This window comes from Mauremys mutica, chromosome 3, assembly GCF_020497125.1.
Source record: "Mauremys mutica isolate MM-2020 ecotype Southern chromosome 3, ASM2049712v1, whole genome shotgun sequence".
In the NCBI taxonomy this organism is placed as follows: Eukaryota; Metazoa; Chordata; order Testudines; family Geoemydidae; genus Mauremys; species Mauremys mutica.
In genome coordinates, this window is record NC_059074.1 from 99,644,596 (window position 1) to 99,672,360 (window position 27,765).

General features: G+C 40.5%; 1 protein-coding gene across 12 annotated transcripts in view; it reads right to left on the minus strand.

Annotated features, from left to right (window-relative positions):
• Positions 1–27,765, minus strand: part of EPB41L2 (erythrocyte membrane protein band 4.1 like 2) — a 245,713-nt gene that overhangs the window by 28,485 nt on the left and 189,463 nt on the right. For all 12 annotated transcript variants that reach the window (XM_045009893.1, XM_045009892.1, XM_045009904.1 and 9 more), the window contains 6 exons: positions 27,198–27,416; positions 25,076–25,163; positions 23,279–23,431; positions 22,207–22,304; positions 16,234–16,406; positions 5,260–5,444 (listed from right to left, as the gene is read on the minus strand). In XM_045009893.1, the coding sequence (XP_044865828.1) occupies positions 5,260–5,444; positions 16,234–16,406; positions 22,207–22,304; positions 23,279–23,431; positions 25,076–25,163; positions 27,198–27,416 (916 nt within the window). The remainder of the gene's footprint in view (positions 1–5,259; positions 5,445–16,233; positions 16,407–22,206; positions 22,305–23,278; positions 23,432–25,075; positions 25,164–27,197; positions 27,417–27,765) is intronic.

A 27,765-nucleotide genomic window follows, 5' to 3' on the forward strand; every position in this document is an offset into this window, starting at 1 on the left:
TCTTCCTTGAAATCGGTCTCTCTTTCTGAGGAGTTCTGCAGGTCTGTGGTACCCCAAGAACTGAGCATGGCACGATGTCTGAGCAGTCTGTGCCCTATTAAAATGTTTCTTGCTCATAAGGTATGTAAATGCCCAAGAAACAGAAAGTCATTCAGAGTGTATGAGAAAAGCTTATGAACATCAAAGGGGAGATCCTCTACCGTGTTCTGAACCTCTATCATAAACCCTGAAAGTTCAAGTCATGATGTCCTGTGCATATCTACTGTCTGAGAGTCTAGGGACTCTTGGAGAGCTGTTCTGGCCAATAGCTCACTCTCCGCAACTATGGACTGGAATTCCTCCCTGCAGTTGTGTGGCAGATATTCAATAAATGCCATGAACTTGTTGTAATTAGTAAGGCTGTATTTGGCCACAACCACATGAGTTAGGTGGGGGATAGGAAAATAAAAGGCTGAATCCTTAAGGGGCACATAGTATTTCTTATCCGCCCTTTTGCACATTGGTGGAACAGTGGCCAGTGTCTGCCATGCCATCTTAGCTGGAACCAGGAGAGCCTCGTTAACAGGTAGTGCTGGTCTGGAGGGTGTTGCTGACTGCAAAAATATCTAGCAGCTTGTGCTGTGGATTTTTGACCTCCTCCAGAGGGATCTGGAAGGTGTCCACTACCCTTCTAATTAAGTCCTGAAATTGTCTGAAGTTGTCAGCCATAGAAGGTGGTGGAGGCATAACTGCTTCTTTCGGTGATGATGGTGAAATGGGAATCTCAGGGGTAACTTCCTCATTTGCCCTAGCCTCCTGCTTTTCAAATGTCTCCTCCTGTCATGAATGGGTACAGGACGACACGAAACCCTGGTCTCCCTGAGAGAAGGTATTCGTGGATTGTTGAATTGCTTGAGATAGGCAGGACACACATCACAGTATGGCCACTACAGGAGTCCATAAAGAACAGGGGTGGCATACAAGGTTGGTTCCACCATCCTTGGTGTCACACAAGGTCCTCTCTGTGCAAGGGCATTTTCCCAAAGGGGTACATAAGAGAACTCCTGGCAGAAATTGAGGAGATCGATTGGGAGTTGTCCTCCTCTGCATCCTCCCATGGGGTACATCCAATGTAGATGAGGAGAGTCCTGTGTCACAGAGAGGCCACACAAAGACCGAGGTCTCAGTACTGAGATACAGGCAGTCCCAGACAATAACAGAGATTCTGGTTTGTCCGACACAGAGGTCCTTCAGGTATCAGAACTCCTGTGGTACTGGATGCCATAGCTGTAGGTGATGGTGACAACAATGATGGGTGAACTGAGATGTTGTAGATGTCAGGCACTGATGCTTGCTCGGTACAGAGGTTACTACTTGTAGAGACACCCCCAGCTGAGCTGTTTGCATTGGTACCAATAGCTGGATTAAGGTGCACAACACCAACAGCTCAGTAGAATGCCTTGGTGCCGATGGCAGTGCTGAGCTGGATGGTACCTTACTATCCTTACTGGTGGAGGGTACAGTGCCCTAACAGAGCTGTGCCTCCTGTCCTTAGAGCTCCAGGCTTCGCGGTACCAAGGACAAGTCCTTGGCCTCAACGGTAATATCAGACACTGAGGACCTTGACAGGGACCTGGTCTTTTTTGAAGGTGGCTCGTTAGAAAAAGTCTGCACTCCTCTTTTTGGGAGTCTTCCCAGTATCCAAAGATATCCCTTTTTTGGGACATTGGCTCTATCTGGGGACAGATATATGGGGCAGTGGGGCGTGTCTCCTGACCTGGCTTACAGAGCAGTTGCAGGGAACGTTCCATAGCCAACAAACTGAGCTTTATTTCCCTGCTCTTCCTAGCCCTGGACTTAAGGGCCAAACAGCAGGAACACTTCTGAGAGATGTGGGACTCCCCCAGGCAACGGATGCAATTGGAGTTTAGACTCCTAGCAAGAGTGGTGACGTTTGAAGCATGACAAACCAGGCATGCCCCGCCGGGAGAAGATGCATATTCCGGGATAAAAGGGAGGGGGGGGGGGAAACAGTCTTCTCAGCTAAAACTAACTAATTATACTGAACACTAAACAGAAACCTACAAACTATAAAGTAACTAACTAAGAAAGAGAAAAGGCCAAGAATGCTGTAGGAGGATAGTGTTCTGTTTCGGGCCAAGGCAGTAGAGGAGAAATTAAGGGTGATTCGTCCACGCACCCTATATAGCCTGGTGTCTGCCATGAAAAGGCACAGGGCACATGCATGGGCTGAATGGACAGTGCTAGCTAGAAATCTATGATCAAGGGTTCAAGAGGTACATGTGCACCACCTGAAGTGGAGCATCCACAGGGATATGACTAAGAAGGAACACTGTTTACCGCTTTCACAGTTTGCTGAACTAAAATAAGAGATTTTTACTTTACAGATTTAACAGAACCTCTGAGATTCAGCTCCATGTTTGTATTTCAAAGTTAATGGACTGAGAAGGGCAATAGTTGATGATTGATTTAACAATTAGTATAACGGAGGAATGTTGCTCAATAATTCTACTGATTAAATAATCTTATTCCAAAATATGTCTAATAAAATAATAATGTGCTCAAATCTTTTCAATTACAAAAAAAAAGTCTTCCTTAGATACAGCATCCAGGGGATAGAATCAAAATTATGTATGTTGCAACACAGTTGTTCATGCAGAAAAAACCAGATATTTAGAGTACCTCAGTATATCAGTGGCTAGTTACCATTAATGAGAACAAAGACATTTATATTGTACACTAGGACGTGTGCAAGGTTGAGTGCTCCTCAGTGCGCAGATGCAAAGTCCATGTGCAGGTGGCAGCATTTAAGTGACAAAGTTACACACCTCCTCTTCCTCTGCTTTGTCATTCAGGTCATTGTCATAAGAGGCGCTCAATGAAGTCGCCTTAGGCTCCAGGTAGCAGAGGGACAGAGCGAGAGGAAGGGAAAATGTGAGTGAGAAAGGAACAGACTGAAAAGCAGAGAGAAGCAGCAAAAAGATAAGGAGAAAAGAGGGAATGAATGAGGGAGAGGTGATAGGAACATAGTGTTGAAGATCAGGTGGGAGGTAGGAGATGCAAATCTCGGGGAGGCTAGGAAAACTGATGTAACCATCCTCATCAAGCAGTGAAAGGAAATTAGAAGCAAAGAGTTCGCTAAAGCTTAATGAAAAACTAAACTCAGTATCTTTGTAGTCAACTGTTTTATGGGGCTTTCCCTCTATTGCAGGAGAAGAATGGTGACTAACTGGGGGTCTCATAGGCTCCAAGATATTAGACAATGTCACTTCATTTCCACTGTGAGTTGGTATTACTCTCATGGGACTGCACTCCCAGCAGTCTGAGGGGCTATGGACATATTCCTGAAAGGGATCTTCCTCTGAAATGTCCAAAAGCATGTCCATCTCAGGGATAGTTGGCAGGTTTGTGGGACAGGATGAAACACAGTGAAGGGGTGGTGATGGTGGATACATGTGAAGGGACTGAAGAAAAAAAAAAAGTCCAGCCACAGTTGAATACGAAAACACAACAAAATGTAAGTTTGTTGGCAGAAAGAATGCACAAGAAGAGAGGAAAAAAAGAAATTGTTAGTTAGTGAAACCTTTTACTCAGAAGTAGAGCCAGCACTACCAATGCAATATAAAAGCCGAATAAAAATTGAAAAGCCCGATGTATTTTTAAAAATTAGCCCATTTATCCAGTTTTAAGAATTCTGAATCTGAACCCATTACACATTTTTTGTTTTAAGGCTGTGACCAACTTTGCACTTTTGAACGGTAGTAAGTGCAGTCACTTACAACTGGTGGGAGCAAACAAATGTTCAAAGCTTTGGCAGAAAGTTCATGGTATACAGCAGCACGTAAAAAAGACAAGCAGGCACTTTGATCCTAGGATTTACTACGATTTCCTCTGGAATTTAAAAACAGCAAAAAAAAAGAAAGAAACAGTATTTAGAAAATGCTATTTGCAGAGCTCGTACATGTAGCAAGCTACACTGAATACCTTCATAAAATATGCAAGCCCTTCCCAAACCATTGAGCTTTTCCATCCCATGGCTCAGGAATCTTTCTTGGTTGCATAATCTATCCTAAGGTGCCCCAGCTTTGTGGGACCACACTGGTATCTTGCCAGGAGCCAGAATTTGCATATTAATTTACCTAAATACATGTTTTCATCAAATGTAGAACTGTGTGCATCTTCCTTGACTGACTAGAAGTTAGCTGTTTAAGTTCCCTGACAATAAAAACATGAGGCTGTTCATGTTTGGTCTCACATTGCAGTTATAGGATGAGGGGGGCAGGGCTGTAAGCTGCATTGGGAGACCCGACGGACCAAATGTTGTGTCCTGGGCAGTGATTTGGGTACCCTTTGCCTAATTCACAAAAATGCAGTTTTCAAAATGAAAATTCCTTAAGGTTTTTTTAAAAAAAACGATAGCAACGGAAATTTCTGGATGTCTGCCAGGAAAAACAGGAATACATGTCAGAGAAGATACACAGATTATTTCTGAACTCCAAAGCTTGAGCTTACATTTTGGAAAGAGGTGTTGGCACAAATACTGATGTGAAAGCACATAAAACAAAATCCAAATTGCAAGGAAGCAGATCATAAACTTTAAACTCCAATAAATAAGACAAGTAAATGGCCACTTGCATTACAATTTCTCCACTATCAACAAACTCAACTTTCCCTGGAAAGCTTTGTATCAGTTCTACATGGAAATTCTTTTAATAAGTTAATGTGTTTCTATAACTGATACTGATGTATAAAAGGACAGCTTAAAAGATTTTTGCAGTTGGCAAATAAAGCAAGCACCATGTTAAGCATTGAAATTTACTTGAAAAAGACAAAATATATACAACCAAATAACAGATTGTGTATGATACCAGATATACTAGCACAATTTTTTGAAGTTTGTTCAGAGTCAAAATTATATAAACTAGCTAAATGTGGCTTAAAGTAAGTTAAGAGAAAGTTCAATTTGAACAATTATATACTGGAAGTCTTTATGTCGTGCCTAATTATGGCAAATTAACTTGTAGCAACAATTAAAAGAAAAAATTCACAAAATTGAATGTCACACATGCAAATTTGCAATTTGTTGCTCCCTTTTGGTTATATAAAATTCGCTGTGTGTGTATATTTATGGTTAAACAAAGGAGGAGTTTGAAATTTATTAACAATATCTTCTAGTATGCTGCTTCTTATTTTTAAAGACATACAACTCCACTTTAAATGTTAGTTAAGAATTATCTTTATTGTTAGAATCCATCATACCTTTTCATCCTGGGTTAATTCCAGTTGTGGAATTTTAGTTGGGCTTCCATCCTTATCTCTACCTTCGCCATTTTTTAACTTGGTCTGGCCAACAGCTTCACCATCAAAGACCATTTCACCAGCAGGTCCCACTGTGGTAGCAGAAAAGTCCCTTAGCAGACTTTGGTCTGTGATACCCACAGGAGCTATTAGAGAACAGAAAATTTTGGTTATTCTGGGTATGCTGGAAAGTTTTATTTGCATGACTTCTGAACATAAAATACTCTGTTTCACAACAGCTTAGCCATTTAGGGATAAGAACAAACTAGGGGAAAACTCTGTAACTGAACAGTAAATGAAGTTATGATAACATCCCAAGTGTATGATTCTAACTGGATTTATACAACTGGCAATGGATAACTGTTCCTAATTGTGATGTGTGTGTGTACTATACAGAGAAAATACTATAGTCAAGTAGCCATTTAAAAAATCATCACATATCTGGTAACAACAAACCACAAGAACAAAGAAGGCTGTACATGTCATTATATATCCATGATAAAAACCATCTTGCACAAATTTGATATTTTCAGTTTATTCTGTTTTCAGCTAATACAGAAACACCATGCGTATATAGTTCTCGCAAAGTATTTTTACTTCTGAACACAGAAAATCAGGCACTGTAGAAACACACAAAGTTCAACATAAAAAAGTTACACTTTTTCAAACTTTGTATCTTGAGAGAAACTTGAGTTTTTTCTTTTATCCAATTTGGTTTACCCATTCCTGTTAGCTAGTTACTGGAAATACTTAATATGTATATTTGATGTATGATGTAACAAACACAGAAGGCATTAGAGATACTGAATCAATTTTATTCTGACAGCTAGAATCACTATAATAGTGTTAACCAGCAGGAGGAGCTCTAAGACCAGCTGGCTCAGCCAAAACACTGGCAATAATGCAGCAGACATTCAACCTGAAATTAAAAATGTTTAAATAAGTTAGGGTGACCAGACAGCAAGTATGAAAAATCAGGATGGGGGTGAGGGGTAATAAGTGCCTATATAAGACAAATCCCCAAATATTGGGACTGTAAAAAAAAAAATCGGGACATCTGGTCACCATAAAATAAGTACACCCTTGAAAAGAGATGCAAGAGAGCAGTGAAAAGTGGCCAGAAGAATAAATATACATGGGTGAAGAATTCTGACAGGATTACACAAGCCAAGAAAGCTAACAGAAATGGTAGCTGTGACAAGAGTGGGAATTTTTCATAATATTTTGTATGAATATTGTGTGTGCCTCAGTTTCCCCTGCATGGGGCCTAGTTAACTAGGTGGTGGGAAAAGGATGTTTTCCTTTGTAGAGATGCAGAGATACAGGTTTGACCGACTCGTAGCTGCCTGGGGCCTGGCCCCCATGACCATGGAGAGTCTGAGAAGACAATGGCCACTCCAATTGCCCAAGCATTTGGCACCTAGCAATTAATGACATGGATGGCCCGCCGTACTTAGGAAGCCAGCCAGGTTTGACCAGCTGGAAAACAAAGGGTTAAGGAGGAGGGCACGGTGACAATGTTTGCCTGGGAACAAGAACAAAGGACTGAGGAGGGGCCAGGTGGGAGTGTTGGCTGCTGGAAGCAGGATGCTCCAGGACTGGGACTAACAAGGGGTCATCTGATCTTAAACATTTGATTGGCTTGAAGTTGCAAAATTACCCAAGAAAGTTTTACTGACTTAGTGTCAACCAAGACGAGAATGTCTTGCAGTGCACGTTACAGGGGAAGATTGTCAAAAGCACAAATGTCAGTTAGGTGCCTAATTCCCATTAAAAGTCAGTGAGAATTTAAACTCCTTATTTTATTGGGTGCCTGGGAAAGTGATTTATGCCGGTGCTCTTTTGCAGAGCAATGCTCTGTCCTACACCTCTCAGAAGCCAGTCACAAAGATTTGAGGGGTCTTTTACAAAGAAGATGCTTGGGAGTTTACAGCAGAGAGTTAAAGCTCACTCTGGTTACCCATGGTTTTCAGAACCCAAAGCTGTGGTAACTTAACTGTGTCACTCCAGGCGATGTCAGGATTAAATCAATGGGAACACAGTGCTTCCGGCTGATGAAAGATTAGTACAAGAAAGCATGATCTTATCTAAAACTACTATTGATTAGATTTAAGCACACACAGACATAAGCAATAGGTTTAGAACATCCAATAATTATACTTCTACCCCGATATAACGCGACTCGATATAACACAAATTCGGATATAACACGGTAAAGCAGTGCTCTGGGGGGGCGGGGCTGAGCGCTCTGGGGGATCAAAGCAAGTTCATTGTAACATGGTTTGACCTATAATGCGGTAAGATTTTTTTGGCTCCCAAGGACAGCATTATATCCGGGTAGAGGTGTACCTAAAATCTGAGATGGTATTGAGTAATTAGTAGCAGGCCAGCAATGGCTGGTCGCTTCCCAGTTGGGGAGTATGGGGTCAGGAAAAAGTATCTCGGGACAGCTTAAGAGAACTACTCCAAAGCGCACACTACTATCTAGTCTTTTTATAAACGATTTTTTACAACACACATAGCTCATACTGACCCCTACTGGGTCATCAATTCTAACTTCAATCAACTACTTATCAACAAAACATTTCTAATAATCTTAGCCATAATAAGCGTCTATATCAAAGTCCTCCAAACTCAAGGTCTCCATCCATTTATTTTCTTTCAGTCTCATAATTTGCTGACTCTTTTCTCCCCTCCTCGCATTCTGATTAGCAGAAACTGCAAGCCTGCAGCTAATATTTGACCTTGCCTCCAAAAGCCCTGCTTGTCTAAATTAACCCTTAACTATGTGGTGTTCTATTTTATTAATTAATGGGGGCTGAATGCACATAATATGGCTGCAATTAGCTTGATCAAATTCTGGGTAGCACACGCCTCAATTCCAGGGTAACTCTCACCAGAGCACTCTTGGATGAAGACCGCTCTATTCTGAGAGGGTCCTTAGTGCCTGCATCAAAGTGATATCTCATGAACTGGTCTTATAAGAAAAGTTTCAGGCAAGTATCTCTGAGATCATTTTCAAAGTAATCTATAGGTTGAGCACTTCAACGATATGCCCCCTCACTTAAACAAAATAAACATGGTATGCCATCACTAAGAAGCATGGCTGACTCACATGAAGGGCACTATTCAAAACTGGAGGATCTGGGCTCAGTCATTACGGCTGGAGCTCAGTACCTAGTTTATTAAAAAAAACAAACAAAACAAAAAACCAACCAAAGTTATCAAAAGACCTGTCAACTAACTACAACTAAAGTAGCTGAGTTCAACTAAAGTAATGGCTAACTCATACAAACAAAGCTAGCCAAGTTGCAGGAGATAAAGACATCCCCATGTGCAGTAAGAAGGAACTCAGGGGAGGCTGGCCTCGCTCCACCCTTTATGCCACCAGTTGGAGAGTGTGTGTGTGTGTGTGTGGGGGGAAATGGTGTGACATCACTCAAGGTGCAGGTGGAACTCAACGCAAGTTGCTAGCCAAAGGATTTCAAATCTCGAGACCACGGGGTACATACTTACCAACAATGGAACACATAAGGACAATCACTCAAGGAAGAACATGAGATACTTTACAGGAGTGCTGAGGATGATTAGTTCATATCTGTACAGTGCTACGAAAATGTGAAGTATTGTGTACCCAGCATATAACGACGACACTTAAGGCCAAGTATTTCCATTCTAATAGATCTTTAGTTTAGTATAGCTTCCTCAAACCTTTACTATTACTGTGGTTTGTTGAAAATAGATTTTGATCTGAACAAGTCATATTTAAAAAGACTGCACATATGCATCAATTTTTTATGCATTCATATGAACGTTGAGTAGAATTTTTCAATCAATATACAAATACATATGGAATATGATCTATATTGGGGTGGGCAAACTTTTTGGCCCAAGGGCCATGTCTGGGTGGGGCCATGAATGTAGGGCTGGGGCAGGGGATTGGGGTGCAGGAGGCGTGTGGGGTGCAGGAAGGGTTCAGCACTGCTTACCAGGAGCAGCTCTGGGGTGACAGCGGCGCACAGCGAGGCTCAGGCAGCATCTCTGCCTGCCCTGGCCCCACACTGTGCCGCTCCCGGAAGTGGCTGGCACCACACGCCTGTGGCTCCTGTGGGGAGGGGCAGAGGGCTCCATGCGCTGCCCTCACCTGCAGGTACCTCCCCCGAAGCTCCCATTGGCTGCGGGTCCCCATTCCCAGCCAATGGGAGCTGCAGGGTGCAGGGCCTCTAGGCGAAGGCAGTGCACAGAGCCCTCTGCCCCCGCCCCCAGGGGCCGCAGGTACGTGGTGCCATCTGCTTCTGGGAACGGTGCAGGACCCACGGTGCCATGGGTGTGGCAATCCCAGGGGCTGTAGTTTGCCCACCCTGATCTATATGCTGATTCCAAATGATCTTTTAGTGTATATACTGAATGAAGTAAAGCTTCACTACAGCCACTGCCTCATTTGCACTGGTGTATCAGAGCATATTTAGTGTTTTAGCTGACAGGATAGACCAGGGGTGGGGAAACTACAGCCCGCGGCCGGATTCGGCCCACAAGCCATTTTAAGCTGGCCCGCGAGCCACATCTGCAACTCAGCCCCACCCCAGCCGGGGAGCTGGGTCGGGGCCGGACCACACAGCTCAGACCCGCTCTGGCCGGGGGCCGCACAAGTGACTCGGCCCCGCTCCGGCCTGGGCGTCGCACCATGCAGCTCCCGGAGCTGCAGCATGGCCCCTCTCCAGCTCCTACACGCTCCAATGGGAGCTGTAGGGGTAGTACCTGCAGCTGGGGCAGCAAGCAGAGCCACCTGGCCGCACCTCCATGTAAGAGCCAGAGAAGGGACATGCCACTACTTCTGGGAGCTGCTTGAGGTAAGCACTGCTCAGAGCCTGCACTCCCGAGCCTCTCCCTACGCCCCAACCCCCTGCCCCAGCACTGATCCCTCTCCCGCCCTCCGAACCCCTCGGTCCCAGCCCAGAGCACCCTCCTACACCCCAAACTACTCATCCCCAGCTCCATCCCAGAGCCTGCACCCCAACCCCAATTCTGTGAACATTCATGGCCCGCCATACAATTTCTATTCCTCGATGTGGCCCTCGGGCCAAAAAGTTTGCCCACCCCTAGGCTAGACAGTGTATAGTGAATAAAATGGGGTCACTCAATGAGCAGCAAAAGTAACAGCAGTTGCCTCATTCACTTCATACCAACCAACATGGAAACTGAAAAAGGCAGTGGTCTTGTGGAAATAATAATACAATCAGATATTTAGAGAGTACATCATAATGAATAGGCACAAAGAGGGCAGAAATTAAGGCTGTGAAGGCAATTTGCACTTTGCCTTATCCAACTTTTAAGTGCTTTTCTTCACAACTGTGATGTTCTTTTAACATACATTTTTGGTGTGGAATTACATGTTTGGGAGTAGCAGCACAATCACAGATGAGAACCAGCCCTCGTATCCTAGCTCTACTACCTTCCACTGATTGTTCAGAGGGATGGAACAGTCTCTGTGTATCTCATTTTAAGCAATGGAAGGAGAACATTTGGTAGAAGTATATTCTGCCAAGAGAAAAGTTAGAATGACAATGGCAATGAAGCTTTAAGGCTCTGTTGGAGGAGCTGACTTTAAAGTCTGAATATGAGACTCAAGGCTCAGGGTATAGAACAGGGGCAGGCAAACTTTTTGGCCTGAGGGCCACATTGGTTTTGGAAATTGTAAGGAGGGCCGGTTAGGGGAGGGGGTTGTGGCCCGGCCCCCACCCCTTATCCATCCCCCCCCGGGACTCCTGCCCCATCCAAACCCTGTTCCCTGGCAGGACCCCTGCCCCAACCAACCACCCCTTCTCCCTGTCCCCTGACTGCCCCCAGAACCCCTGCCCCTGATTGCCCCCCACAACCCCATCCAACCCCTCCTCTCCTTCCTGACTGCCCCCCCGGGACTCCACCCTCATTCAACCCCCCTGTACCCCACCCTCTGACTGCCTCGACCCCATACACACCCCTACCCCCTGACCACCACCCCGAACTCCCCTGCCCTCTATCCAACCCCCCCCCCTGCTCTCTGCCTCCTTACCACGCTGCCTGGAGCACCTGTGGCTGGCGGTGCTACAGTCGTGCTGCCTGGCTGGTGCCAGCCACGCCACCGCGCAGCACAGATCACCAGGTCAGGCAGCTGCGCTGCCCCAGCAGCTCACAGCCTGCCACCCAGAGCAATGCGCCAGCGGCAGAGTGAGCTGAGGCTGCAGGAAGGGGCAACAGCAGGGGAGGGGCTAGCCTCCCGGGCCAGGAGCTCAGGGGCCGGGCAGGAGGGTCCCGCGGGCTGGATGTGGCCCATGGGCCGTAGTTTGCCCACCTCTAATATAGAATGATATAGTTGATAGTTAAAATAAACAAAGAATAAATTTAGTAACAGAGCTGATAAAGATAACAAAGAGGAGTAAGGTATTTAACCTGATGTAAAGAGCCATTATCAGATTATGTTCTTATCATACAAGAAGGTATGGAAGATTAATATTCTTTATTATTAAGGGCAATGAATAATATAACAAATACAATTATTAACCAGCTAAAGAGATTTTCCTGTACAATTATGTAGTAATGATCATTTTGTTATTCAGCCCCAGTTTGGGGTTCTTAGTAAAGTAAGATCATACACTAATCTCCAGAATTACTCCTTTTCAGAAAAAAAGGAGAAGCAGAAGAGAAAAAGTAGCACAGAGTACAGAAGGCCAAAGAAAAGCCTGAAAGGTAGGTAAAGGGGATAGCAAATGAATGATAGGACAGAGAGGAAAGGGGTGGAGGGAGAAGGGAGAAGAGAGAGAGAGAGCGCGCGAGCACATACGCGCGAGAGAGTGTAGCCTACCCCTGGGTTACCACATGATAAAGATATACATAATGAGTCAGTAATACAAGAAACCTATAGTTCCAAGCTTAAATTCTGAGCATAAGAATGAGGCCAAGCAGCTTTACCATAGTTCTTCAGTATAGTTAGCAGAAGTGAGTTAACCAGCAGTCACCCTAAGTCACAAGACAGAGTTTTGCAATATCTGATTTTGCTGAAACTAAGTATAAAACTGCTGATAGGTAACTGCAACAAGCCAGCTGGTACCAGTTTAGGGTATTTTTAGATAGGAAATCATCAGATGCCCAACCACATATTCCTATAGTAACCAATTGATGTATATGCTTACAAGCTTGGGATAATTAATATACTAACCTATAGGATAAGGACACCCCAACATTATTAGGATGAGGAAGTTTAGATATGGAAAAGGATGAGATTCTTGTGCATATTCATGGCAGCCGTTAAGGCCTTTACAACAACTAAGAGAATGTTAGGTGTCCTTATGGATGCTCCACTCTATGTGCACATGCACCCCATGCACCTCACATCGAGATTTTAGGTAGCAGTGTCTGTTCGGCTGTGCACATGCCTTCTGTAGCCTCTTGTCCAGCACCGTGGCTATACAGAGCTGTGCATCCGAATTGCCTCAATTCCTTCTCTACTGCAGAGCTCCACTGTAAAGAACTCCGAATCAGAAGGGAGGAGGATTGGTAGTGGAGCACTCATAGGGGGACATCTCGAAAAACCACAGTTACTGCACAAGGTGAGTAACCTTCTCTTCTTCGATTAGTATCCTATAGGTGCTCCTATCCAGGTGACTACTGAGTAGTACCCTCTACGGAGGGGTGGGGCTTCAGAGTTGAGTCTAATATTGAAGATAGTACAGTAGAGCCAAACATGGCATCAGAAGCTGAGGTGTGAGTAAGTGCATAGAGTTCACAAAATGTATGAATGGAGGTCCAAGTCATGGTTCTACATATTTTTGTGATGGGAACATCCTTAAGAAAGACTACTGAAGTAGAGAAGGATCTCATGGAATGAGTTAATACTCTAGAAGGAGGTTGAAGACCATGAGACTGATAGCAGTAGGTAATGCAGTCAGATATCCATCTAGAGTGTCTTTGCTTGGAAACTGGAGATCCCTTAGTTCTGTCCACAATGGAGAGAAACAAGCTGGGAGATTTTCCAAAGGGCTTAGTCCTGTCTAGGTAAACGGCTAATGCCCTCCTGACATCACGTGTATGTAATGCCGCATCTCCTTGATCTTGGTGTGACTTAGGGAAGAAAACTGGAAAAAGGACAGGTTGATTTATGTGGAAGTCCAAGGACACCTTTGGTAAGAACTTGGGATGTGGTCACAAGATGACCTTATCCTTAAAAAAAGGCTTTGAAGGTCGTATATGCCATTAGAGCCCCATTTCTACAACTCTTCAAACAGAAATAATGGCTACAAGATAGGCTGTTTTCATAGACAAGTATAGAAGGGAGCAGGTAGCCAGAGGTTCAAAGTGTGTGTGTGGGGGAGCTGTATGGCATCCGAGCACCAAGTTGAGATCCCGTGCCAGTGTAGGGTATCTGACTTCTGGGAAGGGGTTGGTTCTCCAGTCCCTGGAGAAACCTCCTGAACTTCAGGACCAGACTTCAAAGAGAAACTGCTGAGCTCCAGTTCATCTGCAAATTTGACACCATCAGCTCAGGATTAAACAAAGACTGTGAATGGCTAGCCAACTACAAAAGCAGTTTCTCTTACTCAACTGCTAGAAGAGGGCCTCATCCTCCCTGATTGAACTAACCTTGTTATCTCTAGCCTGCATCTTGCTTGCATATATATACCTGCCCCTGGAAATTTCCACTACATGCATCCGACGAAGTGGGTATTCACTCATGAAAGCTCATGCTCCAATACGTCTGTTAGTCTATAAGGTGCCACAGGACTCTTTGCTGCTTTTATTTGGATAATTGTTCATTAACACATTTTTTATTGGTATCTGGCCTGACTTGAGCAAACTGAAGGGATTTTAGCTTTTAGTGAATTAAAAATCTATGCAGTAATAGATTCCCAGTACATCTGTTTTAATCTAAACAAAGCAAATTCAGCTTGAGCTAAGGTTATTTTATTAATTTCATATCAGAGATTGGAGTTTATCTGAAGAGGGAGAATCAGCATAGCTGAGGTCTGCCTCATTGGGCTTTTTCATTACATTCGTCAGCTCAGTCTGCCTGGCTCTTTTGTGAGAGAGGTAGAATATTATCCTGTTCCTTAAATATGACTTGAAAGTGTCTTACAAGTTCAACTGTGAAACTGAAGGGCTGTTGTTGGTCTTAAAGGAAAATTGTATTTCTTCTTCTACAAGCCCCTTACACTAAAGTCCCTTACTACAGTCATATTTTTCAGGGGGAGGGGGCAGAGGAAGGGAGTCAGTCTCGAAAATAATTGATTGAAAAAGAGGGATCATCTTTGTTGGGGGTTACAAGAATATATGTAACAATGGAGATGCAAACTTTAACAATTACAAATCTTCCCTCCATGTCTTTGCCAGTTGATAGGATTTGTGTACCCAGTTTTTTTTTGGTTTTTTTTTTAACGGAACAGGATTGACACTTCCACCCCCTAGACTTGGCTGAGTAATTACCACAAATGCCATCACCAATCCAGCCTTTAAGTTTTTCAGCCTCAGACTCAATGAGGTGTGCTTCATGGAGAAATATAATACCAGCTTTCAAGTTTCCTAAGTGAGACACCTTTTTTCCCTTTCATAGGATGATTCCTTTTATGTTCCAAGAAATACATGTAAGTAAATTAGCCACAGGTACTCACAGGAGGAAGTGTCCCAGCAAACATTTTATGCTGTGCGCCCCAAAACTTAGGGCTATGGGTAGGGTGAGGTATATCTAGGGGAATTCATAAGTTTAGACAGAGAAGAGGAGCTAGAGGGGCTTAGCATTAGTTGAGGGTTGGGGAACAACGGGCTCTTTCTAGGACCAGGTCTGTATCAAGGTGTAAGAAAAGTATCTTAGACAAAAATTCTACTGGCTTGTCCTTTTCTACTTCCTCAGGGTACCCAGCCACTCTCAAATATTCTGGACTGTCCTTCCAGGTCATTGATTTCATCATGTAGCTTTTGGATCAGACGTTGTTTGTCTCTAGTGATCCTAATGGAGCCCATATTGTCTTCTAAAGTAGAGATTCTAATTTCTTCCTTCCCAGTGCTGGAGGATAGCCTCTGCAAACTCAGCTGTTGTGGTGCAATCGCGGCTTTAATTTCAGATATATCCTTGATATTTCCTTAAAGCAGGATCTGTTCTTTGGATATCTGCTTTCAAATTTGGTAGACTTGATCCAGGCCTTCTAGGCACTCCTCCTTGAGTCCTGCCATGCTGCCCTGCACAGGGCTGAAAGAGATCCTCTGTTTCTTTGTGATTTGTGGGGAATCCCAGGAGGGAGAGGGGTTAAAAATCAGGTCAATTTGCTACTAGGATGTTAAAGAACAGAATGAACCACCCAGAGAGAAAAACCTGTGGCCTTAATATAGTGGATGTTGGTGGATTTTTGTGGGCCTGAGCAGGAACTCCCGATCAAGGCATCTATTTTCCCCTGCTGGCTCCCAGAAGTCCTGTGTTTTAGTCTAATTCCATGCTTAACATTTCTTCATTAAGAGATTGGGCAAGTAGACATACCAATGTTATTTTTAAATATCCACTATAATTACTTGTAACAGGTGTAGTAAACCTTTAAAGAAAGGTCTGGCTTAGCAAAATTTGTATTTCCTCTACAAAGCTTTTTCAAAAAGATTTACAGCTCACAATGTTAGCACAGCGACAGTATCACTGCTAAAAAAGTTATTCCCCCTCCAAAGACAACACAAAAACAGCAACACATTAGGAATTGCAGAAAATGCTTTCACAAAGCACCTGGGAATAGGTGTAGTATAGTTAGCAGTCACACACATAAATTTGTAGAATTGAGTTGCAAATTTCATAAAGTCTGATTAACAACATTCTAGGCATGCAGATGTTAGCATTTTCTACAGTTATAAACTGAATTTAGAAAGCAGCAAGATGCAATGAACCCATCACGTAATACATGATATCTCCTTATCAGGATCTCTTACCTCCATCAAGACTCCTGGAGACACGTTTGCTTGAGGTGCGCTCAAAGTACGGAGCTGGTCTGTCTATAAGGTTGCTAGCCTGCCGTGTCTGTGCTTGCGTACGGCCACTGTAGCGGAACTTGGAACCCAAGGTCAGGAACTTTGCCTTAGGAGGCTGTTCTGGTGATACAAGTCTAAAAAACAAATATGAGAATAAAAGTAATTTCTCTAGTTGTATTAAATGTTTTAGTGCAGCACTTCATAACTGCTCATCATACTATGAGTTAATTTGGAAAGAAAAATTATTTAATGATAAAATTCAAGCTTTAGATAAACATAGCATATAAGATTGTTAAAAGTTTGTAAAGTTGGTCTTATCTTGCAAAAAAAAGTACAAAGAAAATTAAGCTACAAGTATTAAAATAACTGAATTTAATAAATTTTGCAGAGGATTACACTTAATTTTTAATAATTTTTTAAACTTTAATTGCTAATCATGATATTCAAAAATTTGCTATTGGTCTGCCAGGTATCACTGAGAAGTAGCAAGGTTCTACTGTATTTCAACAATAGAAATTAGTGACACTAGCCAGATGCTATTAACTGCTGTTAAATGACCAATGCTCTAGAAAATAGAAGAGTGGTGTTTTCATTTAAGATACTGATAACTGAAGAAGATTAAAAGTTCTGTTTGAGCAAGGCAGAGGGAAAAAACCCAGTAATGGTCCAGCAACACAAAAAAATGATAACATGCTAAATCCCTTGAAAATTACTCAAAGCATCTCAACTGATATAGATCTTACATTATTTGTTTGGTGCCCACAGCTTTAGCATTCAATGCCTATACCAACTTTAAGGTTTTTCATGTTGCAAACTCTGACAGTTCCAGAACTGTGGTCTATGAAGAACTGGATGGTCATGTGATGCTGAGTCTCTTTGTTTCTAGCTACTTCTTTTGATATCCAGGCTCTTTATTGCAAAAGAGAGAGATCTAATACTTTTAGAAGTAGTTGGAAACGAGGAGCAGCCAGCCTAGTTGTCACTGTTACATATTAGAAGAGAAGAAACAGGAGCTGATCACCAGTAGGACTGGAACTGGTGGAACAGCAAGGAAGGACTGTCCAGAGAAGCAGGGGGATGAGAGGACCAGATGCCTAGGCATCGACAAAGAATGCTGTGACAGATCATAAATGCAACAGGGAATCCAAAAAAGAAAAAGAAAAAAAAACAGTGGAGGGGGAGATAAAGAGAAGAAGTAGATCATGTGACTATTTTTTTCAAAAAACAAAATATTTATGCATTATAGACAGCTGAAAATTATACAAGTATGTTCCTTAATATTGTCTCATGAAAGCAACTGCTTTAGATGCCATATGGCTATTATGCAAGGACTAACGGGAAAAGAAATTTCCTTGTGGACAATCTCCTCTACTAAGCTGTGGTCCACACTGTAATAAGTTTGGGATAACCTGAATTCAGAAAAACAATGCTGTCTCAAAAACTGGAGAGCCTATTAATTCCTGAATCTTGCAGCACAGAATCCACATTTATCTACAAAGGCTCTTACTGCTGCCATTTCTAATCTGGTCCCTTCTAGAGACTCCCCTATAGCAATATTTGAAACCTTTAGAAGTCCTCTGTGAATTTAGATAAAGCATCTGAGCATTCCCTGTAGATTCTGCAAATTTCTCAGGAAGCATCTAAGTTCAAAATATATTTTTAAGATCTTCAATTACGATCGCAAGGATTCCTTCCTCAGATAAGTAGGCAAAAATGGTGGCCATCTTGATGAAAGGTTAATTTGCACACCCTGCTATTTTAGGATGCTTATACAGCAGAACTACTAACCATCTTGAGTTTTCTTTCTTTGATTGTGAGGACAGCCTTATACCACAATCCTGCCTCAATAATTTCTGTAAATTCTCATTGACAATACAGTGTTTCCTAAAGTAAGTATTTTGGAATGAGGAGAAAAAAGGCAGAGAATATATTTCCAGGGTTGTTACTGTTCTTTGTTTTCCAATGTTGGCAAGGCTATAGCATTAACTGCCTTTTTATCCTCTATCCTGCTGAGATAAACTTTTAATCCTTTAATAAGGAAAAAACAAGAGAACTAATTACTTCCTGATTAAGCATACTTTAAAGGATATTTTATATTTCAAGCTTAATTACATGTAATAACTGACAAAGCTATGGTTACATCAGTGCAAGAAGTTCTGGGAAGACACTAAAAAAATGAAAATTTCAAACATCACAATTACTATATGTGATAATTTATGCATGGGCATACACACACAATCTTTCTGTATATGGTATGGTTCAAAGCTGAAGACTAAGACCACCTGCGAAGAGCAGAGTAGATACCCAGTTTGACAGCAGTTCTTAAGTGGATTGTTACTTACTGGAAATGTAACTAGAATTCTATACGGTTTGAACTTCCATAAATATCATAAAAGAAGGGCACAAATTGGCTTGTTTTCATATTTAATAGTGTATGTACAAAGTTTGGTAAGTCATCTTTTAAACTAAGAGGGATAACATCCAATGTACAAAGCTTACGTTAACACAGGTCTTCCGTTATCTATGAGGAATTACTAACCTTATGAAAAGAGTTTTCCTTAAACCTGGAAGTTGAATTGTATGTGTGAATTCATGCAGTATGCACAGAACATGTGGCAGTAGCAGGGAAAAAAACATTAAAAATTTTTGGGCTGTAACAGTTGTGATACTGTTTATTTCTGGCATTCAATGAGAGAAAACAGATCTGGATTTATTTTATTATTTTAAAATCCTGATGAGAGGTTCTGGGGATTTTCTGCCTGATGACATCAGTGGAAGTACATGATGGTGAGAGTATTTGAAGCTTAGTACTTGTTATAATACCATTCCTGACTAGAAAAATCTATTTCTGGTTGGAATGAAATCCAATTGAATTCTGTGCTATTTCTGTGGAAAGATTTTCTGATAAATATAAAATGCCACTGAAAACATTTACAGTTGCAAATTACCTCTTAAAAATCTAAACTGATCACTAAGCTACAATAGATGACGAATTCTTTCCTATTTTGGACTAGATTCTAATTTAATAAATGACAAAATATAAATCATCAAGCACATTTCAAACTAACTATTTCAATGGTATGAATCATTTCAAGAACACTGATGTATCCCAGCAATGCAGCAGAGAGGCCTGTGCTGCATGTCACTCCTGGTCATGGATTGCACTCACCAAATGATTAGATTTTCTTACCTTAATATTCAGTTTCAGAAAAATCACATATCGCATATTGACAATGCATTTTTATTAATTAGAAAACCTTCCATGCTTTATATGCTTGTGAGGTTTATAGTGTCCAATGTTAAATTTCTTGAGACAGTGCATCAGGTGTGACACACTATGAACTGCTTTCAAAATGGAATGTTTTCTGAATTATGTATTTAGTGATTCACTGCTGAAACTTTACAGCGCAAATGGCAAAGCATGGTTTTCTTTAACAATAAAAACTAAAGGAGGAAGTATGGCTGAGAAGGGAAATTCCAATTTCTACTGCCAATTAATATAATTGGCTAAAGCTACACAAATATTAGAATTATAGAAATTTAGAACTGGAAGGGACCTCGATATGTTATCTACTCCACTTCTCTGCACTGAGGCAGGACTATCTAGACAAGAGTTTGTCTAACCTCTTCTTAAAAACCTCCAGTGAGGGAGATTCCACAACTTCCCTAAGTAATATGTTCCAGTGCTTAACTACACTTATTGTTAAACGGTTTTTCCTAATGTCTAACCTAAATTTCCTTTGTTGCAATTTAAGTCCATTATTTCTTATCCTGTCCTCAGTGGATAAGGAGCACAATTTATCACCCTTCTCTTTATAACAACCTTCTACGTACTTGAATATCATTATGTTCCCCACTCAGTCTTCTCCAGACTAAACAAACCCAGTTTTTTTCCAATCTTCTTTCATAAATCATGTTTGACTTTTAATAATTTTTACTGCTCTCCTCTGGACTGTCTCCAATTTGTCCACGTCTTTCCCAAAGTATGGTGCCCAGAACTGGACACAGTACTCCAGTTGAGGCCTTATTAGCACTGAGTAGAGTAGAATAATTACATCTTGTGTCTTGCTCACAACACTCCTGCTAATACAGTCCAGAATTATGCTTGCTTTTTTCACAACAGTATTACATTGTTGACTCATAGTTAATTTGCGATCCACTATAACCACATCGCTCCCATTAGAAAATATACATCTGCCACAAAAAGCTGTCTAGCGAGATGGCTATATTATTTAACTGCTTTCATGTTCACTGCAAGGCTTATGAGAGTGTACACTGTCAATCTGGAGTAATCTCACATTACCCACTTTCAAATATTCCAAAAGGTAGAAGGAGCTGAAAAATATTAGAGGAACATGTTTGTTCGAGAGTTACTAATAGGAGGCTAAACAATAACTGCAATATCTCTCAACTTAAATTTATTTGTGAGCAGGTTTATTTTCTGAAATACAGCACAATGAATTGTTGTGGTATATTTTTTCTGAAGAAAGCATTTAACAAGGGCAACTTGTTCACTCCTTGTGACAAGTACTGCACAAAAATACAGGCTGTCCTTTTACTTAACAGATTCTGGGCTGCTACAGTGTAAATGTAAGTATACAATTTAATCATGTACAGGAAGATTTCCTGTTTTCAGGAGAAATTTGACAGTAAATTTGAAAATAAAGCATTCCTTGAAAGTCTGGGAGGGCAAACAAGATATCAATACAATTAGCAAGGGCATATATTCCCATGGGAAATGCAGTGGTTATATTCTTAATGTAGTTGTAGTTGGGTATATAACTAGCGTGCAAACTAGAGCTGGACAAATAATAGATGTTTTTGGTTTACTGGCAATTCTGAAAAATTGAAAAAGGTATATTCAGATCAAACTGAAGAGAAAATTTTTCAAAAAAAATCCTTGAAAATAAAAAAAAGTCTAATTTTTTTTGCTCTGGGTCAAGATGAAATATTTTGTTTTGACTGAACTTGAAATTTTGTTTCAATTTTGGGCATTTCTACAAAAGCTAAGGAAAAGAATCATGAAAAGAAGCAGGAACGGGGGAGGAGGCTCCCCCCAATCACCTTTGACCCAATGATCTGGGTACTCACCCAGGATATGGGAGACCAAGTTTCAACGCCCCCTTCTGCCTCATGAGGAAAAGGGATTTGAACTTTGGTCTCCTAAACCGCAGGAGAGTGGCCTAGCTATTGGGCTATGGGATATTCTCATTCTCTCCTATTGAAGCTGTTCTACTTTTTATAAATAGTAATTGGATCAGGGCTTGAACCTGGGTCTCCGACATCATAGGTGTGTGCTCCAAGTAGCACCTATAGAGCCATTTTCACTCTCATTCCCTGTTCTAATGACTAAGAATTGCCATTATGAATGACAATTGATAATCATTGGGCAAGGAAAGCGCGTGAGAATTACTCTATAGCCTGCTAGTTGGGGCACTCACATAGGACAAGAGACCCTCAAGTTCAAGTCCCTGCCCCAGTAACTAGAGAAGTCTTTAGCAAATACACACTGAAAAGATGGCAGCATGTGGTCCCAACTACTACTGCATATAGTGCCCAGTGATAAGGGGACCTGATGCTTAAAAAGGCCTCCTATCCAGACAGTGGCTTGGTTCTTGCAAGTTTTGGTTTCCTCTTAGGTGTTCAGCTGCTGCACAAACTGAAATCTTAGCGAGCTACATTCTTACTCATGCAGATCTGGATGGTCAAGTAGGAATTGAGCTATAAAGTTGAATTTAATTAACCTTTTATCTAAGATATTAAAAATTAATAGTTTAGGATCAGTGATCTATGTGTATCTTTCACATGTTTCAATGGGAGCCAGAACTGGATGCAAAACAAGTGGAGAAAATATAGTCTCCCACACACACTTTCCTGAGAAAAATAAAAATAGTTTTGACTTTTAGAAGAAGGGGGATAAGACTGAGTATTTACCTGTAGAAAGTATGGTGCTCCACACAAACCTTCCATAACCTTTTAGCAGCCCGATGGTTTGGCAATTTGAACCCAATGGTGCTTTCAAACTGTTCCAGCTGGAAAGGAGCCACAAAATTAACACATTTCCTGAAAGCTGGCTAGCTTAGCAGGCTGAGTGAGTTCAGACATTTCCATTACCACAACAAGCACTAATTCTCCTTTCTTGAGACTCAAAATGTCTCAAAATTTCCATACTTCTAATATAATTGCACCGGGTGGACTACTCATGCAGGATAATAATCACATTATCACTTCCTATCAGTACTTACTAATGGCTCTTCTTTGGGAAAACCAATAGTTTTCTTTGCAAGTTTCATGACTAGCTGCCCAGAACTGCCCAGAATTAAAAATATATATTATATATACACATACATACTGCAGAAAGCCAATTGTGCTGAGAACTGTAGCAGCAGTCATGCACACTTTCTCCCCGTAGTCCACTAAATACTGTACTAGGCAGTGTTCAAGCTACACAGCATATTAAGTTTGTCATAATTTCTAAGCCAAAAATGTTATGTAAATGTAAGTACAAGATGTACACATGGATGGACAATACATCTATGTCTAAGAATCACAAGACGTAAAGAGGGAGAGAGATTTTTTTTTCAAATTACGATTTTGTATTAATCACAATCTATTGACATATAGCAATCTCCATTAGCATGGTTACAGTTCACAGCATTTCATGTAAAAGCTACTTATATTTTTAATTGACTTCAAGTAAGTAAATAAAAGGAGCTAGCTAGTTGATGAATTCATTAATTAGAATACCACATGTAAGTATTTGGTATGACTGGTCATCTATGAAGAGGATTCAGAGATCCTTTATTCCCAAACAGTTGCTGATATAAATCCCACATTTGAACTCCCTGCCAGAACACCTGGGGAAGTTTGGAAAACATCTTGCTGGTGGGCTGAACCTTAGCTTTCACTCTTGAACAGCAGCAGAAAGGTTGACCACAATTTTCTATAAAACATCACAAGCTGTTTATGAACAGAACTGCAAGAAATGAATAAAAGCCCTACTTACCTCTGCTGGCCTGACTTTGATGTAGAAGTTACTGCGTTTATAAGAGATTTTCAAAATTTTGGGCCAAGCAAAACGGTTGATTCTGAGTCTATCCTTGTAAATAAGTAGCCCATTAGCGCATACACCCAGCATGATGTCCACACCTTCTGAATCCTACCGCAAATGAGAATTTTAGACAAAATTTAAATAATGATATTTCATGGAGTTAACTATGTTAATACACTTGGGAGGAGGGATGTTGATTACACTGGTTTCATGTTGAAATTACAGTAATGCCAAATGGGGTTGCAAAGAAAAGGTACACAACAGCAGGAAAAAATCTGCATTTATTAATCTTAGAAACAAGGTTGGGACTCCTGCAGTGTACATGCTACAAATTTAGAAAACACACCAAAATGATGGTGATGGGGGCCACATAAAAAACAGATTAGAAACTGATCAGCAGTAGAAATGTGATGGATGTTAGCAAATGTTTCAGCAAGCATTAAAGGGAGAAGAAAAAAATGAAAGGGCTTGCAAACAGATTTTATGAAAAATAGAGCAGGTTGGTTATATCATATTGTGCAGTTATATATAACTATTACTTCAATTAAGATGGAGAAGGAAGTGGATATTTGGCTGACAATGACAGCTTAGCCACTTCAATCAAGGTGCTGGCAGATAGCATTTTAATCATTTTGGCCCGATGACAATGTCTGATCTCAGTTTATCAGTTTACAGAAGCAAATGCTTATTCATAGGAATTGCATGTAATGCAAGTCTTGAGAAGAGACTTCCCCACATTATAGCACAAATACCAACATCCTCCCAACCAACTAGCAATAATACGAAGTGCTCACATCCAGGTGTCACTAAATTCTAGATTGATTGGTAGAATTCTAAGGGCTGAAAATTGATTTCAGAAAATAGAGTTCTTGTCAGAGCTTTTACTTGCCATGAGAAATCGCTGTGGAGTAACTGCAAGCATTAGAACCACTGAAAGAGTGAAAATTCTTAAAGCCATTCAAGACCAGAGCGAGCTGGCATCATGAACTTCTACTAGTGGTGGAAATAAGGTTGCAGATGTATTTACCATACATCTCCAGTAAAGACTAGCGTACCTACATTAAATGTTTCCAAGAGCAACTGGGAAAGGCCATTAATCAAATTACAAAAACTTTTTACAAGACCCAACTACCTTTCCAAGTTCCACTGAATAAAGCAGAAGGTTTCTCTAGTATTTTTACACTATATATAAAAAAATCTGACTTTAGCTTCTCTTTTTAAATATTGGATTAATTTAGCATTCTGAGTCCATTAAATGAATTTTGTTACTGATGTTCTGAGAACATAGATTTTTTAAAATTGGATTATATTAATGTTTGTTTACTTTTCAAAATTAAAATATCAATAAAAATGGAAGTTCATTTCCAACCATCTAGATTAAAAATCTGTACTTAACTTCCACTGGTATAAAAAAAAACAACATTAAAGACACATTTTAGGCTCCACTTTGCCTCTCCAAGCCTATCACTGAGATAAACATTTGACATTTAAAACAAACTTCGTTGCTCCTAAGAATATTTTTCCCAATCTGTAAGTATGGAGCCACATAGGCTAAATAATCCTAGACTGAAGATAAACTCTCATGGTCCCTATGCCTGTAAACTGAACAATTAATATGACTGCCAGATAGTATAGCAGATGAAGGGCTTGCATTTACGTATCCTTAAATGTACATATATCTTCAGGTTGAGTGGCCCATGTTTATTGTGCTCTGTAATGGCAAGTATTTTTCAGAAAAAAATAGTTCAATACCTTGGCATGATGTAAATCCACTCCATACATGGAAAGCCTCTTGGCGTTTTCTAAGAAATGAGAATCTGCCTGTGCTGGAGTCAAGCCCCTAGAACCATTAAAAGATGCCTTCAGTTTACTGTTAAAAATAAATATCAAGATAGTAAAACCTAGTGAAAACAGTTACATTTAGGGTATGTTAAATATGTCAGATTAGAGGAGTCTAAATCATGAGTACTTTTGCACTTATCTGTATTTCTCTCCCCAAAGTCGTAGGTATGTATATTTTCATTCATGGTATATTATATTCTTAATAGCATTTACTATCTTTAGTGCTGCAACACAATTTTAATTATAACCTACTCAAACATCCCCCCACCAAACAAACAAACAAACACTTTTTCCACTTCAAAGAACTGGCTTCCAGTTTTCCCTCACCTCTCCCACAAACAGAATCAAGGATCTCTTCCATGACTCAATATAACTCAAGCAGTATTTTTTATGAACTTATAAGATTGAAAAGTCACTTTGGATCATGTTAAACAGTTATCTGCTGAGTTTTCCCAGCCCCCTCTGTGACACTGGAGTAGATGTTCTCCCCAACTGCCCTAAAAGAAGGGCTGTGGCTAGCACGGTTTTGTTTTCAATTATAAAGATCTTTTAAAAAATACATACCACTCTCCTAAAGACACATTCACTAACTTATCAGGAAAAGAGAAAGTCACAAGCATGACCATCATGGATCTCAGTGCTTTACAGGTGCTACATAATTTTTACTGCATTCTGGAATATTCCATATTCTAGTCTTTCATTTAAATATATTGATCTTTTTCAGTTGCCAGGACAGATCCTTAGACATTTAAAATGCTTTGCTTCCCTGGTAAGCCATCCTTGCAGAAAACCGTGTCCAGGTCAAACAGTACCACCACCAAAGGTAGGAATCTATCCTCCCCCCCACTTCGCTGAGGTGTGAATTTCAGAATTTTACTGGTATCCTTTATAATGCCAAGATCAATAAATAAGGTACATTTATTTTCTCAAATGTTCAACATGGAAAGGTTAACCTTTTCTGACTTAGACTGCACACTTTGCTATTAACTGTACAGTATTGAGAGAGCAATAATGTTCCCAAATTGTGGCCCCACTGAAGACAGTGGGGTTTTTGCTCCCAATATAGCTCAGGACTTCACTCATTTTTTATTATCATTATTATTATTATTTGTATTATGGTAATGCCTAATCATGGACCAGGAAACCCATTGTGCTAGATGCTGTACAAACAGAACAAAAAGACTATTCCTGCCCCAAGGAGCTTACAATCTACGTTCATAGCATTTATCTAACAAAAGACAACCATCCTTCTGTCAGTATGAGGGGAACATGAATAATTTTTCCTATCATCAACAAAACTAAAACAGTGACCGTGGTTTATTTAAGGTAAAAAAGAACATTACAAAGAGCGTATAGTTCAGGGCACTGGGTTTGGCCTATGGGCAATGCAAAGAAATGTATGATCTATTTTGCTGACTGAAAGCAATTGCCAATGTACTTATATTTTTCACGTAATGAGACTTTGGGACTTTAATTCTATCTGCACGTCAGTCATAAAATGGCTCCTCATAATCCGATGACAAATGTATTTTTAATAAACCAAAGGTAGCTAGTTTAGAGACTGAATAATTGTAGCTAATTTAAATGAAAAATTTCAGATTCTAAATGTTTTCTTCATATTATTCAAAACATCTCTGAACAAAATAAATTCAGACAATCATTCTTAAAAAGTAAGTAAAAAAGCCCGTATCATGAAATATAGCTTCAAACCTTTCCCAGCTGAAATGTTTATTGCTATTTTTACTGGCTAAAGCAAGAAGCCATCCATAATTGACTTTTTTGATGGAAGGCCTACTAAGGGGCTTTAATAAACAGAAGGAAAAAAAAAAGATGAAAAGAAAGTCAAACTAAAGACAAGTTCCATTTAAATGCATATAAGAAAAATGTTGTAGCTATATAGTATGTAAGACTTTCATAGTAGTGCTAAACTTCTTCAATCTAACAATTTTATACATATCTTTAAGATCAAAAGAAATGACAGATGTAACCAAGACCATATCAACATATTTTATTCCCACCAGGTCTGACACACCTGTGTGTTTTGTGCAGTTCTACTACTTTGTCCTCCATCTCTTTTGTTTGATTGGGTGCAAATTGGAATTCGCTGATGTAATGGTTACTGTGCTCCTCTGAATCATAGTCGCCTAGCTCGGCCTGCAGAGTATATGAACCAAGGAGGGCATGAGTCACAAAAGAACATGGCAGTCGGCCAGAAGCAATATCCTGACGAAGCTGTAGGCACAGGAAATATCTGCAAAAAGGAAAAAAAGTTACTTAGGGTAAGCAGAAATATTCCTGCAGGATATCTGTGAGAGCACACATGCACAAAGCTGAGTAAAATCTGTCCAAACATGTAGTTCCAATAGTCTGTTTTTTAAAAACCAAATGCACTGACAGAACCATTACACAGAGACAAAGTTCCATTTCTGATAGATTTTATCAACTAAAAACAAAGGATTTGGAGTTACAGTTTTAATACGAGAATCAATATATCTTTCATAAATCAGCTGAATTAGAAATATTCTGGTTCCCAGTACAAATGAGCAGTATGTGTCGAGCTTTACATAATAAAACTTGCTTACCAACTCTGTCATGTTCAT